This window comes from Mesoplodon bidens (genome assembly GCF_964165515.1).
Source record: "Mesoplodon bidens genome assembly, chromosome: 3".
Lineage (NCBI taxonomy): Eukaryota > Metazoa > Chordata > Mammalia > Artiodactyla > Ziphiidae > Mesoplodon > Mesoplodon bidens.
In genome coordinates this window covers 170,581,927-170,597,749 of record NC_138178.1, presented here as the reverse complement: position 1 = coordinate 170,597,749, position 15,823 = coordinate 170,581,927, and the positions used below count along the sequence as shown (strand labels likewise).

Sequence of the window (15,823 nt, the reverse complement as noted above, 5' to 3'; positions counted from 1 at the left end):
GCGGGCTTCTCACTGCAGTGGCTTCTTTTGTTGCAGAGCATGGGTTCTAGGTGTGCGGGCTTCAGTAGTTAAGGCGTGTGGGCTCAGTAGTTGCGGCGCACAGACTTAGTTGCTCCATGGCATGTGAGATCTTCCCGGACCAGGGATCAAACCCATGTCCCCTGCATTGACAGGCGGATTCTTAACCACTGCGCCACCAGGGAAGTCCCAGGTTCCATTTTTTTCCCTGAAATACAGCTATTGGAATGTTCATATAAAGGCCCCTTTGTATGTGCAAGAAGTTGTTAAGGGTGGAATTGGTGGTTTGTAACTATTTGAATCTTGACACTTATTAAGCATTAACAGATTGTAATTTAGTTGCACCAGTGAATCCTGGTTCTTTATGGGTGTTGACAGGAGCATTCCTTGTCTTTTTTTTCTTCTTCTTCTTTTTTTCTTATTCAAAGAGAAAGTCACAAAAATTATAATCATCCTCATCAGTTCACTCAGTCCCATGTAATTAATTTGGTTTTCATCTTGATCTTTTCTTAGCACTTTTGTGAATTCATCAGTTTTCCATTAGAGTTCTGAGAATACTTATTCATTCAGTTCAGCAGTATAGTCAGTTACCAGAAACCTGTCCTTGTCAGAGTCTTTTCCATGAATTCCTTGCAGATGAAACCCTTTTATAGGAACATTTTTGCAAAAGCATCAGAGTACACCCAGAACTGTGTACGGTTAAAAATGACCACGGTTAAAGATTTGATGAAAGTTCATAATAATGCAATTGACAAGGAAATTTAGTTATTTCTGAGATATACATTTTAAAATAATAACTAGAATTATGACTTACAACATTATACCAGAACATATAAGATTTTTAGGAATTTCATGTAATGTCTGAAACATTAATATTAACATATGCCCATACAAATAACACAAAGAAAGTTTAGTATTAGTTTTTTTTTTCCTTTTTTTAGCATTCCTTGTTTTAATCTTTTTTTTTTTTGACATAGGACATGAAGTTTGAGGTCATTTTACTTACGATTTGTGTATTAAGATTTCATTAATGATATTTTTCCGTCATATTCTGACAGGCAGAAGTGCCTTAGGACAGTCTTTTACATGACAGAAAAAGCCCATGTGGTCCCAAATGGTGGGAAGAAGACTGAAGTGAGGCCCCCAAGAAATGTGCTAGTGGATAAATAAAGGCAAGACCACAGATCACCTCTCTTTTTTTTTTTTTTTTTTTTTTTTGGTACGTGGGCTTCTCACTATTGTGGCCTCTCCCGTTGCGGAGCACAAGCTCCGGACGCGCAGGCTCAGCGGCCATGGCTCACGGCCCCAGCCGCTCCGCGGCACGTGGGATCTTCCCGGACCGGGGCACGAACCCGTGTCCCCTGCATCGGCAGACGGACTGTCAACCACTGCGCCACCAGGGAAGCCCCAGATCACCTCTCTAAAAAGAAATTTAGTCGGGAGAATAAAGAGAGATAATTCTCAGTCAGACCTGTTCCTACAGATGTCAGGATTGGGCCAGTAATCAGCAGACATGTTAGAAATCAGGTTTGTAAAAATGATCCTGGGCTTCAAGGCATAGCAGGGGCACTTTGCAGCAGGATATAATAGCACTTGGGTATGTAGCACTTTGAAGTCCACAAAATGCTTCCCTAATTTAATCTTTGCTCATTTAAATAAAACTATTTGTGTGCTTACTCTGTGCCAAGAGTATAGTAACCCTTAAAGGATAGGTGGTTTTCCTGACTTAGAGATGGGGAAACGGGGTCAGCAAGAATGGCTTCCCCACTGTACTGTGGCAAGACGGTAGTGGAGCCTGGATCGGAACCCAGGTATTTGGGTCTAATGTTTAGTTCTCTAAAACCGTCTGTGTGAAGAAGGGAGGAAGGAAGGTGAGCATGATTTGATGTGGTAGGTGTGCTTGATTAGACGGAGTCTGAATTCTGTATTAGAAAACTTGTAAAATAGACGTTCCTAAGTGGTGATAAATACTATCTCTTGGGCTTCCCTGGTGGCGCAGTGGTTAAGAATCTTCCTGCCAATGCAGGGGGCACGGGTTCAATCCCTGGTCCGGGAAGATACCACATTCCGTGGAGCAACTGAGCACGCAAGCTACAACTACTGAGCCCACGTGCCACAACTGCTGAAGCCCATGTACCTAGAGCCTGTGCTCTGCAACAAGAGAAGCCACAGCAGTGAGAATCCCGTGCACCACAATGAAGAGTAGCCCCCGCTCACTGCAACTAGAGAAAAGCCCGCGCACAGCAACAAAGACCCAACGCAGCCAAAAATAAATAAATAAAATAAATAAATTTATTAAAAAAATACTATCTCTTTTCCTATCGTATGTTGGTAACTCAAAGATCAAGAGGAAACATCCCATGTGTTTCACAAGATCAGGGGTTGGCCAATGATAGGTCTCAGGTCAGATCTGGCCCATACCTGTTTTTATACGGACCTTCTAGTAAGAATGATTTTTACAGTCTTAAAGGATTATAAAAAGAAGAAAAGAAGGAAGAAGAAGAGTATATGACGGAGACTATGTGGCCCGCAAATACTTAGCACCTGGCCCTTTGCAGGGACAGTTTGCCGAGCCCCACTCTGCACGATCAGGTCTCGTGGTGGTTGGGGAGCAGTGGTGAGGGAAGTAGTGGTTTATGTAGGGGGGCTGTTCGGTGAGCACTTGGTACCTGCTGAGTTGTACCGGGCGCTTTAGGTGCAGTATTTCATTTAACTCTAACAATCAGTACAGCATCTTCATTCCCCTCTTAAAGCACTTGTGTAAGGTCACACAGCTAAATGATGGGGCTGAGGTTTGAATTTGCTTGGTGGTGCGGATCGCCACATTCTGACACACTAACAGCGACTGTTTGTGGGTTAGGGAGGGGACCTGGGAGCAGGCAGGAGGGGATATGGGCAAATGTGTAAATTGTAAGCGTCTTCTTCACTGTGGTGACGGTTTTACTTGTTGGCTGTTATTCTGTAGATAGTTTGAAAAACAGCACTTACCTTTTTTTTTAGTTCTTCTGTAACCCCCTCCCCGCCACGGTATTACGTGTGTTTTACCTGCTGTGCTGTGTAAAAATGATATTCCTGTCAGGTTGTCAAAGTGAGGGCTAGACTTTGGACTAGGACAAAGATCCTTGATTTCCCCGGAGAGCCCAAAGTTCCTCTCATTGTGCCCGTCACTGAAATGGTCACAGTGGAATAGTGCCTCGTGGCCCCTAAGGGATTTTGAGTTAGACAAATGGTAGAGACTTGAAAGTCATGTATGACATTTTACCACGCTGGCTTGACCTACTCATTTATATATTCAGCTCTGAAGCTCAGCAATCATGATTATTTCAATGTTACACCATTATAAGAAAGATGAAAAATGCTACAGAAGCTTTGTTTCTAATTATTAAACATGTTCCTGCTTTATGTTCTCAGAATTTTCTCTGTTTAATCCAGTAAAATGTTCTATTTAGCCTTTTATCTTAATTGAATGTTCCATAGTTATCTCTTCTAGTACATAGCCAGTAATTTAAAACAAATTAAATTATTTTCTGGAGCTTAGTCAGATTAGGTTTTTTTGTTACAGTTGAATCACAGGAGCTATCACCATATTCATTTAGTGATTATGTTTATTCAAGAAGCTTTGTTTGCTAAGTTTGATTTAACTAGAGTGATTACTAGTGCCAGAAAAGCCGGTCTTGGATTATTAACTATTTCTGTAAGCTTCCCCATGTGAAATTGTAGTTTACAATAGTAGTTTACACAGCTGTCACAACAAAATGCTAAATCATAATAATTGCATCTTACTTTCCCTTAGAATTGTCATAAAAATAACTATCCTGGCTTATCTCAAAAGTACAGGTTCTGTTTTGTTTTGTTTTTTGTCTAGTTACAAACCTGCTGTTGATTAACTCTACTAAAGCGTGTATTATGAGATAACTTAGAGAGTTTTCTGACCAGTGATTTACTCCCCTTCTCTCCCCTCCCCCCTTTCAGGGACTTGCAGACACGGCTCAGACCATTTACGAAACCGCAGCCCGGGAACACGAGAGCAGAGGGGTGACTGGCGCCGTGGGCGAAGTCCTGCGCCAGATCCCCCCAGCCGTGGTGAAACCTCTGATCGTTGCCACAGAAGCAACATCCAACGTCTTAGGTGGCATGAGAAACCAAATTAGACCGGACGTTCGGCAGGACGAGTCACAGAAATGGCGCCACGGAGAAGACTGACATTTCAGACGTGATTCTTTACGAAGATCATGAGGGTGGAAACAAGGAGCGGAGTATCCCACTGGCAGCTTTAGAGGGAACTCGTTTCATTTGATTGTGCTCATCTCAGGAACCAAACCATTTCTTAGTGAAATAATTTAGTATCGAAACAACATGCACCCAAAACCTTTTGACATTTTAGGGCTACTTTGGTACTTGCCTGTAGAATAGAAATGTTTGGTGGCTGGTGTCAAAAGTCCATAAAGCATTTGCTGCCCAGTGAGTGGAATGTTTGCTTTTATTCAAATGACTGTACTTTTCCTTGTTACAGACAGCTGTCACTGGAAACCTCCTTTTACAGGACAGAGTGCTCAGAAACATTTGAGCACTTTGAAAGCACTATTTATGTTGCTCTAAGGAGTTGATTTTTCTCCAGGTTTGAAGAGAATCACAGCTTTGAAACTTTCATTGAAAATGAGAGACAGAAGCCACAGGGAAAGTAAAACAAATAGGATGTTCAATATAAATACCCGTGAGGAAAAAATAACCTAGTCTGTTGGATTTAGTGTTCCTGCACTCGAGAACAACGTCGTTTCCATTTGCTCAGAAGAGCCTTCTGTGGGAGTTTGAGGACGTGAATGTCGCAGACTTGTTCTGTTGTGTTGCACTTTATTGTGTGTGTGTGTCTGTGTGCGTGTGTGTTTAGATTAATACAAGTCATGTGCTATATTCTACGTGTAATTTATAGAGTTACACAAAATATAAAGAGGGGTAAGTCTGAAGGTTTTTGGCAAAGGAAGGTAACTCAAATGTAATAGCTTTCATTCATTCTAAGTGTAAATGAAAATGTGCATTCTATAATGAACTGGGGCCCATCTAATTGTTTATATATTCAGTTTTAAGCAGGTATAGTGCAAGGTTATTAGGAATGTGTGGAAAGGGAGATTGAAAGTGGTTTTTACTCTTTTGAAATTAACCAAAAATCCTCCAAATATGCCCTAGTCAGCTATTTCGAAGTACCATTTTTACTTGGTTAACAATGTACATTTTGATAATCTGTCAGGAATGAATAAAGTATTTTTATTTAAAGGTAAAATCGTTTTATGCTTCCATGAATATCTTGCTTCTCTTAGAGCATATTCATAGATGCAAGACTAGAATTTATTCCAAGATCCTTGGGAACACTTTCTCAAAATTGATTTTGGTTAGTATCAAGTAAATCATTACCTAGGAGTGAGAGGGAAATTGTTCTCAAGAACTCAGCCTCTAACTTTAGATTAATCTAGCAGAAAGAAAATATAGGACTTTGTATTCATCCACTGTTTAAAGTTGCATGATGTACATTCTCATTTTCTAGAGTGGGGGAATGTCATCGAGGTGAATTTGGATTTCAGAACTGCTTTCACTTTGGGGTTTGGAAAATGACGTTGAGTCAATTTCATTCTCTAAACTTTCTAAACAAGAAAGCAAATGTAAACCAAAAATCTGAACATTTAAAATTTATAAAATTATGTTAAATAGCATTTAATTTAATTTTGTTTTCTGTTTACTGCTGAAAAACTTTAAAGGATAGTGCTCAGAAAACCACCTGTTTAAGCATCACAGGACCGTTTATTACACGGCCCCCAATTAGTTGGAGTCCACCTAGAACGTGGTCCTGAGTAAACGCTAGCCATGGCTATTTATTATATGAAGCTTCAGCCTGCTTCCGGGGTGCTTTCCAGGCACCCTCACATTGACACCAGTATTTTCCCTTATAAGGGAACATGCTGTGTGTGATATCTGTGACGATTAATCAAACTGGAAAACACTTGCTCAAATTTAAAAATATAAAATCTCTTTATTAAATATATCTTCCATACTATATCTAATTGAACTTAAATAATTAGTATAGGGAGAAATAATCATCCTCTTCTTTGTACTCTGAGTTGCAAATGGACCTAGTTTTTTTTGACAAATTGGGTTTATAAGTCCCATTTAAACATATGTCTTTATAGTGTAATTTCCGTGGCTCTCTGTTCTGCCCTCCTGCACCTGCTTTTAATAGAATTCATGTTTGGGAACAGAAACCTTGTGTTTCAGAAAGATTGAGTGTCAAGGGTCTAGTCATTGTCAGTTTAACCAAGATGCTCTTTACTTGAGATGTTTACATAGAGGTCCTTTCTATATTTGAATACTTAGGCATTGTTAAATATCCTTAATTTTTTCAAGAGTGTCTTTCCGAACTTTGATGTCACCACGACACAGTAAAGAGCATCGGCAGGGTCCTCGTGTTTCCAGATCTGTGACTTACCAAGTGGATGCCTTTGCCGAGACATTGAGTTTCTTTGTGCCTCTGTGTCCCTCTCTGTAAACGAAAGGGTTTCTTACGACAAAGCCCAGCAGAGATTTTCGGATGAGTAGAGCGTGCGTGTGTATGCATGTGAATGATGGCTTGGGATGTGGCACTCTGTCGAGGGCCCCGGGCCTCTGGCACCTGGGACGGGTGGTGACGTCGAACGAGAGCACTGGCCACATCACACCCACAGTAGCCGCGGCTCCTTCAGATCTCTGATCTCTTAGAGTAACGTGTCTCTGAACGGCCATGGTGCCTTCAAGGCTGACTTCTGAATGGAGCAAACGGAGCATGTGCACATATTGCTGCATTGAGTCCACGTACGTTTCTCCCCGAGGGGTCCAGGTCAGCGAGCTTGATCAGGATGCGTTTGTGAGTTTCAGAACCTCACAGTGTTGCAGGAACAGGTTAAGACCACTTTATGTTACAAAGGCAGCAGAGGCCATGGTGACATCTTCTCTTGATTAGGATCCCCCAGTTTCCCTTCCTGTCTGTCCACAGATTGCTATTATTTACAAATAGAATGTCCGCTCAGCATTTGCCTTTTAGGACAGATAGGATGCAATGTTTTTTTCTAGACATCATAGCGAAGACTTTCATTTTGGTAAAGCTTGGGTCCAATTTGGATTCCCACTTAAGCACATATATTTAACATCAATATTTTTATAATGCAGAACTCACTTTAAGAAAAAAACATCTTCCCAAATAGCAATGTGCCTAAAATGGGAAAAAGACTAAAAACCAGTATTTCCTGCGTCCTGCTATGCGTCACTTCCATCTCCTTTAAAAACTGTGTTTTGTAGGTTTGGTGCCTTTGTTCAGTCCCAAACAGTCCAAACAACTACGTCTGCTCCTCGGGGCCGCTCGGCACCCTCGGGTACTGTTGGTTCAGGTTCTGTGCACCGTGTGTGCTCTCAGCAGAGACGAGGGACGAGAGATAGAGGGCAGAGGCAAGTTAAGCCGTTTTAAACTGAGGAATCCACACTTGCACTAAGTAGTTATAGGATTAACAATTAATTACCTTACCATGAATTTAGATCTTGTATATGTAAAAAGCTGCATGACTCAGCTTAAGAGAAATCATTTACCTTTGCCCCGCCTCAGTTTTCTCACACCTGAGTGGGGTGTAAATGAACCCTCAGCCTTGTGGCAGTGTGGCAGGACTCGTGGCCCGTGGTGAGCAGTCTGTTCCCTGTTTTTCTTTATATCCTCTTGACCTACTTAAGACATGAGAGAAAATGTCTATAAAGTTCTTTAAGCATCGTAAAAGTAAGGGCCTGTGCATATGCAAAGCGATACTTTGCATCTGCAAATGCATCAACTGGACATACCCATTGGTACTAAATTGAATAACTCAAGTATCAATATAAATTTGTGAGTCTTAGGTTAAAAAGGAAGGTTATTTGGGTAGTATACAGATAATGAAGGAAAGAAAAATTTTTTTCTATTACCAAGAAATCTTATTTCTGTGTCCTGGAAGGTATAGTCAGTCTTTTCACTGAGAATAACTGAGTGCTTTAATGCCAATTTATTTTTATCTCAGAAGTTTCAGGATCATGCTAGGCACTGCTCCCTGTAGTAGAGTTTACATGCACAGTTGCAAGTCAGCTAGTTTTAATCAGAAGTATTTTCCTTTCATTGTAGTGTCTGCAAATCAGAGAGAGAGAAGGCATTCTAACACACCATGATCGGCTTCCTTGGGGATGAGAAACTTGAGTTTCAACAATTCATATTTTGAAATGTCAGCAATTTTTAAAAACAGAGGTGTTAGACATTTTTGCTTCCTGTAACCAGTGTTGGCCCCTTGGTTTCAAGCATGTTGCTTCATAAAAAGCACCAGATGGCTATCTGATGTATTTCAAGAGATTGTAGATGTGATGTTGGCTGACTCAGTGACATCTCTAATGCTCTGGGGGTGTTGAAATAGCAGCCCCTCCTTTAAGAAACATGTTTACTTTGCTGTTTCACATGTACTTTGTGTATATGAAATGGCAGCTTCCAGTTTCTAGTCGGATTTGTCTTACATTGTTTGTGTAACTTGCCAGTCACACAGGACTGTTTGCTTTTTCATTACAAAATTTGGTAGGGACGCCAATTCAGCTCTTATGTTAATCCATCCTGATTTATTTTAGACATTGAATTGATCTCACCAGAAGTAAAAAACATATGTTGTATATGTTGACTGTCATTGCTAAGTTTCCTAATTGAGATAATTATGGATATGAATACTTTAAGAATACTGATGCTATATGAGTATTTTTGTGGAAATGTTAACTTGTTAGTGTGACTAAAGTATTATGAATTTAAGAATATTCTTGAAGAAAATTAAAATATTTACTCTTTGGAGTTTGCTTTAAACACTATTGTCTTTCACCAAGAAATGTTCCCTGTGTAAAAAGCCTGTATAAAATACTTTTTGAGGCAGAGGGTAGGTAGGTCTGTGTCAGATCCTGTTGTTGTGAAATGGTGTCCCTATGATCCTGTCCTGATAAGTACTTCTAATAGCACATCTTGCAGCTACCTGCTGCTGACTTCTGAGATATATAGGGCATATAATGTTAGAATTTGCCACTCCTTCCCCTTTGGGGATATTAATCGCTGCGTTAGTTATCTTATCTCCACAATGTAGACTTGCAGCAAACACATCTTATAGTTTTGGTCTTAGGGACCTAGATACATACTTGAAAAACCTATTCTTTTTGGAGGAATATTATTATTTATAAAAGGAGTATTTAAAAGAAATATTTATTCTTAAAGACAGTACTGTAAAGAAGTTTTGATATGACAGATGTCATTATATGACCACCCACTTCGAGCGGTCATGGAAAAATCGTGACAACACACTCCACACACGACTCTTGGGAGAGAGGGAAGGGAACCTTTGTGAGGTGCTTGCTGTGAGCCAGCTTCTTTGCATAACCTCAGTAGCCCCTCTGAGGGGTGCTTATAATGGTCCCTCTTTTCCAGAGGAGGAGACTGAGGTCCAGAGAGGTCAAGGAAGTTGCTTAAGGTCACGTGGTTTGACTCCCAACGCCCACGCTCATTCTAGGACTTTATTTAAGAGGAACTTGGACAGTTGTCTAAATGAGTGAAAACTCTCCACTAATTAGGAAACCAAGAAAGGAATTTTGCTAGAAAATGGGGACTATAGGCTCTTAGAATACTTTAGTCAGACAAACTTGCTTATCTTGCATCTCCACCCCTCTCCCCTGGGCTCTGGCTGGGCTCCAGCCACAGTTGTTAAGTCTGGGGGTAGGGCTAAATTAGATTCTCTCTGCTTTAGAAATCTTACCCTTGGGGCTGGATAAGTTTTTGCAGTGGGGCTGTCCTGCGCATTGTAGGATGTTTAGCAGCATCCTTGGCCTTACCCAGTACATGCAAGTAGCACCCCATCCCCACTTGTGTAAACCAAAAATGTCTTCAGACATGGCCAAGTGTCCCCTGGGTGGCAAATGTCCCCTGGGTGGCAAATGTCCCCTGGTGCAAACCACTGGGCCAAAAGCTCCCCTGGTGAAAATCATGTGCGGCATGGAGCGAGCACAGTGCCTGAGAGCCTCCCCACATTCCTTTCTGGAATATTCTGCCTGCTTCCTCCTTATCTCAGCTTAAAGATTACCCTTCTCAGACAGGCCCAGCCACCCTTACCGCTTTATTACCTCATTATTCATTATAGCACACACTCCTCTCAGCAAACTCTGTGGCATTTCTCTCACTTTAAATTCAACATTTGTTAAGTATTTACTGTGTGATTACTACTTTGTTCAAACCTCAACAACATGGCATTCACATTCCGTATCAGCCAGGGTCCTGGCAGGAAGCACATGGCCACTGGGGCGACTGGAGGAGGTGTAAGGAAGGGACTTCATTTAGCATAGGTGGGCAGGGGCAAGGGAGCTCCACTGGCCCCTCCAGAGCTGACTCGGGGCCTCAGCTCTGTGAGTCAGTGGTGGTGTCTGACTTTTTCCCGCTGTCCTTGGACACAGGAACACGAGGCTGCTCCCCCTTCCCCATCCCACCTATCAGGAGACTGAAGCAGTGCTAAGCCTCATCACAGGCCTGAGGGGACAAAGGGAGAGAGTGAGTCACAGAACCTGTAGCTGAAGGAGAGGGCTGCCTGATAGCAGCTGTGGCCTTAGGTGGAGACAAGTAGCCAGAGGGGCCCAGACCCGCTAAATCCCCACCCTCAGGCCCCTGCTTTCCCATCTCCTGCTGGAGCGTCCTATAGGTTGAGCCTCACTTTACTGCAGTATCTCAGGCTCAGCCTCCCCGGCAGAGAGCAGGGGAGAGGGGTGGAGAGTGGATCTGGAGGGGCAAATGAAAGCTGTCCAGCACTCGGACATGATTTGTATTTGTACTATGGTCTTCATTCTGCAGATGACAACACTGAGGCTTAGGATAAGTGACCTCCCCAAAGCCACACAATGTACTAGTTAAGGAACACTAGTCACTGATGACAGATAAACCCCCGAATCCCAGCAGCTTAACAAAAAAATTATTTCTCATTTACATCAAGGCCAGTCAGTGCTCCTGAATATCTGGCAGCGCTCCCCTAAGTGGTGCTGGAAGAGCCCAGGCTCTGCCTCCCCATTCAGAATCTGCCTCACAGGAAAGAGAGGACAGCCTAATGCTGGAGACTTTGGCCCACATTCTATTGGTCAGAATCCTGTCATGTGATCACACTTTAGCTTCAAGGGACGCTGGGTAATGTAGTCTTGCTGTGTGCCTAGGCAGGAAGGAAATGGAGGTTGGTGGGCAGACTCTTGTCGACTGGAAAAAATAATGCACAACCTCAAAGTTGAGAATTATGTTTTATTTGGCAGTCTTTCTGAGGACTTCAAGCCCAGAAGACAGCCTCTCAGTTAGCTCTGAGGGACAGCTCTGAAGAGGTAAGGGAGGAGCCAGGATACATAGGAGTTTTTGCAATGAAGACCAGGTAGTTGGAGTTCAAAAGATTACTGTTAATTAAAGAAAATCAGGTATCTCAAGTTAAGGACTTAGGCACTTTTCTGTGTATGGGAAGATGCAAGAGTCTGGGCTCCTTGAAACCATTCCTTTGATGTGCACCTTAGCTATCTGGGGCCAGTATCCCGTGCTTTTCCATCCTGATTCCCCTCAGGGTACACCACTGGGGGCAGCTGCCATAGCTGAGGGCTGGCAGCGAGGTCATTTGTCTCCATCCTGAGTTCCCTCAGGCCTCACCATCAGGGCAGCTGTAGTGGCTTGATGGCTGCAACATCCTTTGTTTAGTAATGTGGCAGGCAACATTTCCCACTCACACTCTGCTACATGCAGAGATGTTAATCCAAGAATGTCTTGACTCCAGACCCATGCTCTTAGCACAGACTCTGTTGGAATTACAATCAGTTACAGTCCAGGGTAATTTGATACAAGCAAAGTTGGGATATTATTTTTTCCTCCTTGTTTGTTTACATCCCTGAAAGCAGTTTCTCCTGTAGCAAACACATTAAATTCAGCAAACATTGCTGAGTAATGAGGCAGGATAGTATAATGTACTGGTTCTCAAAATGAGTCCGTGTATGGGAATCAGCTGAGGAGCTTTTAAAAATTCCAAAACCTATGCCATACCCGAGACCAATGAAATCACAATATAATGTATTAAATGTACTTTTTGAAGGTGTACTCCCTAGGTGACTAACTTCAGACAAGTTGGGGAACTGCTGGTATAGTGGCTAAGAATATATATTTTTGAGTCAGACTGCCTGGGTGTGAACCCAGGCTGCATTACTTGTTAGCTGTGTGGCCTTGGGGAAGTTGCTTGACCTTTCTGTGCTTCAGTTTCCTCCTCTGTAAAATGGAGCTAATAATAGGGTTATTATGAGGATGACGTGAGTTAATCAGAACAGTGTCTGACACAGAGTAAGTACCATCTAAGTGTTAGATACTGTTACTGTTTCCCGAATGCCTACTATGAGCAATGCCCTGGGCCAGAGATGAAAGATACGGTCCTCAATTTGGGGGAACTCAGAACCCAGCGGGAATACATCAGACTCTAATATAAAACAGCTTAGACACAGCTAATCATTCCAGCCATTTGTTCCTTATAAATGGAAATCAATTTGTTTTGCTTCTGAGAAATTGAATGGCATTATAGGAAGCCAAGGAAAGGAGCAGAAGCCGCTCAGAGCAGTTTTAGAATTGGAATTCCTGGTTTTGAAGACATCACCGGGTCTCCTCTTCCACTGCCATCCAGACATCTGCTTCCCTGGCGTTAAACACAGATCCGGGGCAGCCTTGGGAAAGCTGGGGGAGCCGCTTCCCTTCTTAGCCTGATGTTCAGGATTGACTGGTTACAGGGAAATTTGAGTTGAAGGAGACATCTTGGGTAGCATCTGGAAATAAAAGTCAAGGAGGGTGCTGGAGGCAAAGTCTTTTGGGTTTGCTGAGAAAAATGAGCATTAGCACAACCTTACAGTAAGAATTCCTAAGGCTGTCAGAAGAGGGTAAAACATTCTTTTAAATTTAGATTTCACTGAGGTATAACGGAAAACACGGCTGCTCGTTACCAAGTACTACCGTTGCTTCCAAAACCTAATGTGAGCATTTGTCAGCCCAGATGTGGCCCATTTATTTTTAGAGTGATGGAGACCTCAAGGCTACAACTCAAAAAACAGTTAACATTTAGTAAAAGTTAAGCACAATACCGCCCCCCCCATGTGCTATTTAAAAATCAGTATCAATGTCATAGCTCTATAGTTAGAAATCCTCTTTTCATTTACAACAAGCACTTCTAAGGCCAAATAAATACCTCCCTTTCTTCTCCATTTCAGTTTAAACTTAAGTTTTACTTACTTCCCCTCACCCCACCCCCATTTTCTTTAAAATATTATTTTCTTCAAAACCCTCCTTAATCCTTCATACCAGACTTCACTTTGAAAGCCATCTTCTCAGTCTTTCTGTCTTATTTGCTGAGCTGGGCTTTCAGCCAACTCACTACCCCAAGGATTGACCTTGAGCAAGTCACTGAACTTGGCTGCACCTCAGTTTCTCAGTGGTTTTGATACCAGTCAGGGTTCTTGGCCTTCCCCAATCAACAGAAATTGACTAGAGGCCAGACAAGAAATTCGGGCAAGGCTTACTGGGGCCCATGTGGTCACAGGAGGGATTGAGAACTAGTAACAGGTTCCCTTGTTTACTCCCTGAGCGGCGCAAGCTCACTCCTTATGTGGGGTGAGGGTAGGGTTGTGTCCAAGGGTCAGGCTAGAGGGTGGCTTAGGTGGGTTGCCCACCCCTTTGGTGGTGTTGAGTTCCGGGGGCAGTACCCTGCTTTTGCTCCCAGTTCTTCAGAACTGGCAGTTGGGTTTTTGGGTCTTTTTGTATCTTTCGTCCAGAATTTGCCCCAACTGTGCATACCCGCAGTTATTTTTTAGTCTCTTATAGATTCTTTGTATTTTGTAGCCCGAGGAGATGTTTGTCCAGGTGCAAGCATTGCAGCACTGCAGCAAAAGGTCCCAGGTTCCAGCCTTGAGGCAGGAGATAGATGGGCCCCCGGGGCAAACAGTTTGAGCTTGGTCCTGTGGACCGATACTCCGAGACAAGAATAACAGGACAACTGAGAGAGGAGGCTGGGCCCTGCCCAGATAGAAGTTAAGAGACCACATATTCCTCATTCTCAAAGTCAGGAGACCTCCCCAACTACACATGCACAGAAAGGCTCCTTGGAGGTCAGAAGGGAAGTGATGCTAAGTGTGGCTAAATCTACCCATTGTCCCTCTCAGTAGAATCCATCTTGGCTAAGAGATGCACACGCACACGTGGGAAGATACTGAGATACACCAAATACGGACTTTTTGAAGCAGGCAAATCAAAATGATTGGCAAAAGGAAACCCAGAAGAAATGCCCCATAAAAGTGATTCAAACTGCCACAAGGGCACGACTCTCTCTTTGAGCCTGCCTGGGTGTCTATCCACCATGTACTGTACTTTTTTTTCCTACTAAATAATTTACTTGTTTCACTACTTTCCTTCTTTGTGGGAATTCTTTTTCTGCAAAGCCGTAGGGCCAGGGCCTTGTCACTGACCACCGGTCTAGTGGCTGGGATTCGGTGCTCTCACTGCTGTGACCCAACCTCAAGCACTGGCTGGGAACTGAAACCCTGCTTCAAGCCGCTGCTGGCCGAGGCCACCCAAGATCAGCCTGTCTCAGTTTACCTGTTGGATGGATCACTACGAGGGAAAACGCTGAATCAATGATATGTGACACCCATTTAAAATTTGAGTGGCTCTTGCCAATTGCCCTCTTATAGAAGTTGTACCTACTGGCATACCCACCAACAGGGCTCAAGTTCACGTTTCCATGTTTTGTTAAGCTTTGTAACCTATCTGTTGTAACCCATTCAAGGACCTGCTTTGAATATTTGTGCAGAAACATTTCTGGGGAAAGAGCACTCCTCCTTCGAGGCCAGCAGGGGGCGCCCGCTCCCCTCCTGAGTGGAACTTTGGTTTCCAGCGTTTGCCCCCTCTGAAGCCTCTGCAGCCCATCTGAGCCTGAGCAAATTCTGACCCCGCACACGGTGGGAAGGTTTTGGAAAAATCCTAACTATCCCTACCCTTTCCCAAGGCTAGTCTGTGGCAGCGTCCTCTTGGTCGAGGAAATGGCTTAAATTTAAAATAAAAATGTCATGTGATTTCACAATTAATTTCTCCCTGTAAATACTGGGTTGAGGGGTAAAGCACCGCCAGCCCCTCTCTCAATCCCCGAGGCTTGTGAAAGTTGCCCTGATGCAGTTTTCACAACAGGTTGATAAGGGAATATTTGGGGCCTGAGACAACAGAAATGTGCTTTATATTCAGATAAAGATTTTTGTTGTGTTTTCCTAGCAGGGGGTATGTAAAGGTGAGTCTGAAGCAGAAGGCTATTTAAGCTTCTCTGCTAATTCATTCCTCTACTGGGAATGCAGCCCCAGCCCTGAATCCTGCCACTCCAGGCTGGGGCTAGGGTGTGGCGGCTGAGGCCCTCGCCTTGGGCACAAAGTTTAAGGAAGCGGGGGTGAGTACAGGAGCACAGCAGTAATCAAGATAATAATTCAATGCAATGTTTTTCAAAACTCAAAATGAATGCCAAACACCCATGATGAACAAAAGGTGACATTTTAAATAAAGACAGGATGACCCATGCACCTCCATGCTCATCTCAGTGGCCTCCCTCTCAGCCAGGTCTGCTGGACCCTGTCTTTCCTTAAAATGTGATATTTTGCTCATTATGACTGAATCACATTCTTCCCTTTGCTCCCTCTTCCCCAGTCTTACCCGCCCCTCCACCCCCATCAC

At 43.1% G+C, this 15,823-nt stretch overlaps 1 protein-coding gene across 4 annotated transcripts in view; it reads left to right on the top strand.

Moving 5' to 3' along the window:
• The window catches only part of ATG2B (autophagy related 2B), a 72,075-nt gene extending 63,252 nt beyond the window's left edge, over nucleotides 1–8,823 (top strand). For all 4 annotated transcript variants that reach the window (XM_081228393.1, XM_081228391.1, XM_081228392.1 and 1 more), the window contains one exon: nucleotides 3,991–8,823. In XM_081228393.1, coding sequence (XP_081084519.1) covers nucleotides 3,991–4,221 — 231 coding nt within the window. In that variant the 3' untranslated portion in view covers nucleotides 4,222–8,823. The remainder of the gene's footprint in view (nucleotides 1–3,990) is intronic.
• The last annotated feature ends 7,000 nt before the right edge of the window (nucleotides 8,824–15,823 follow it).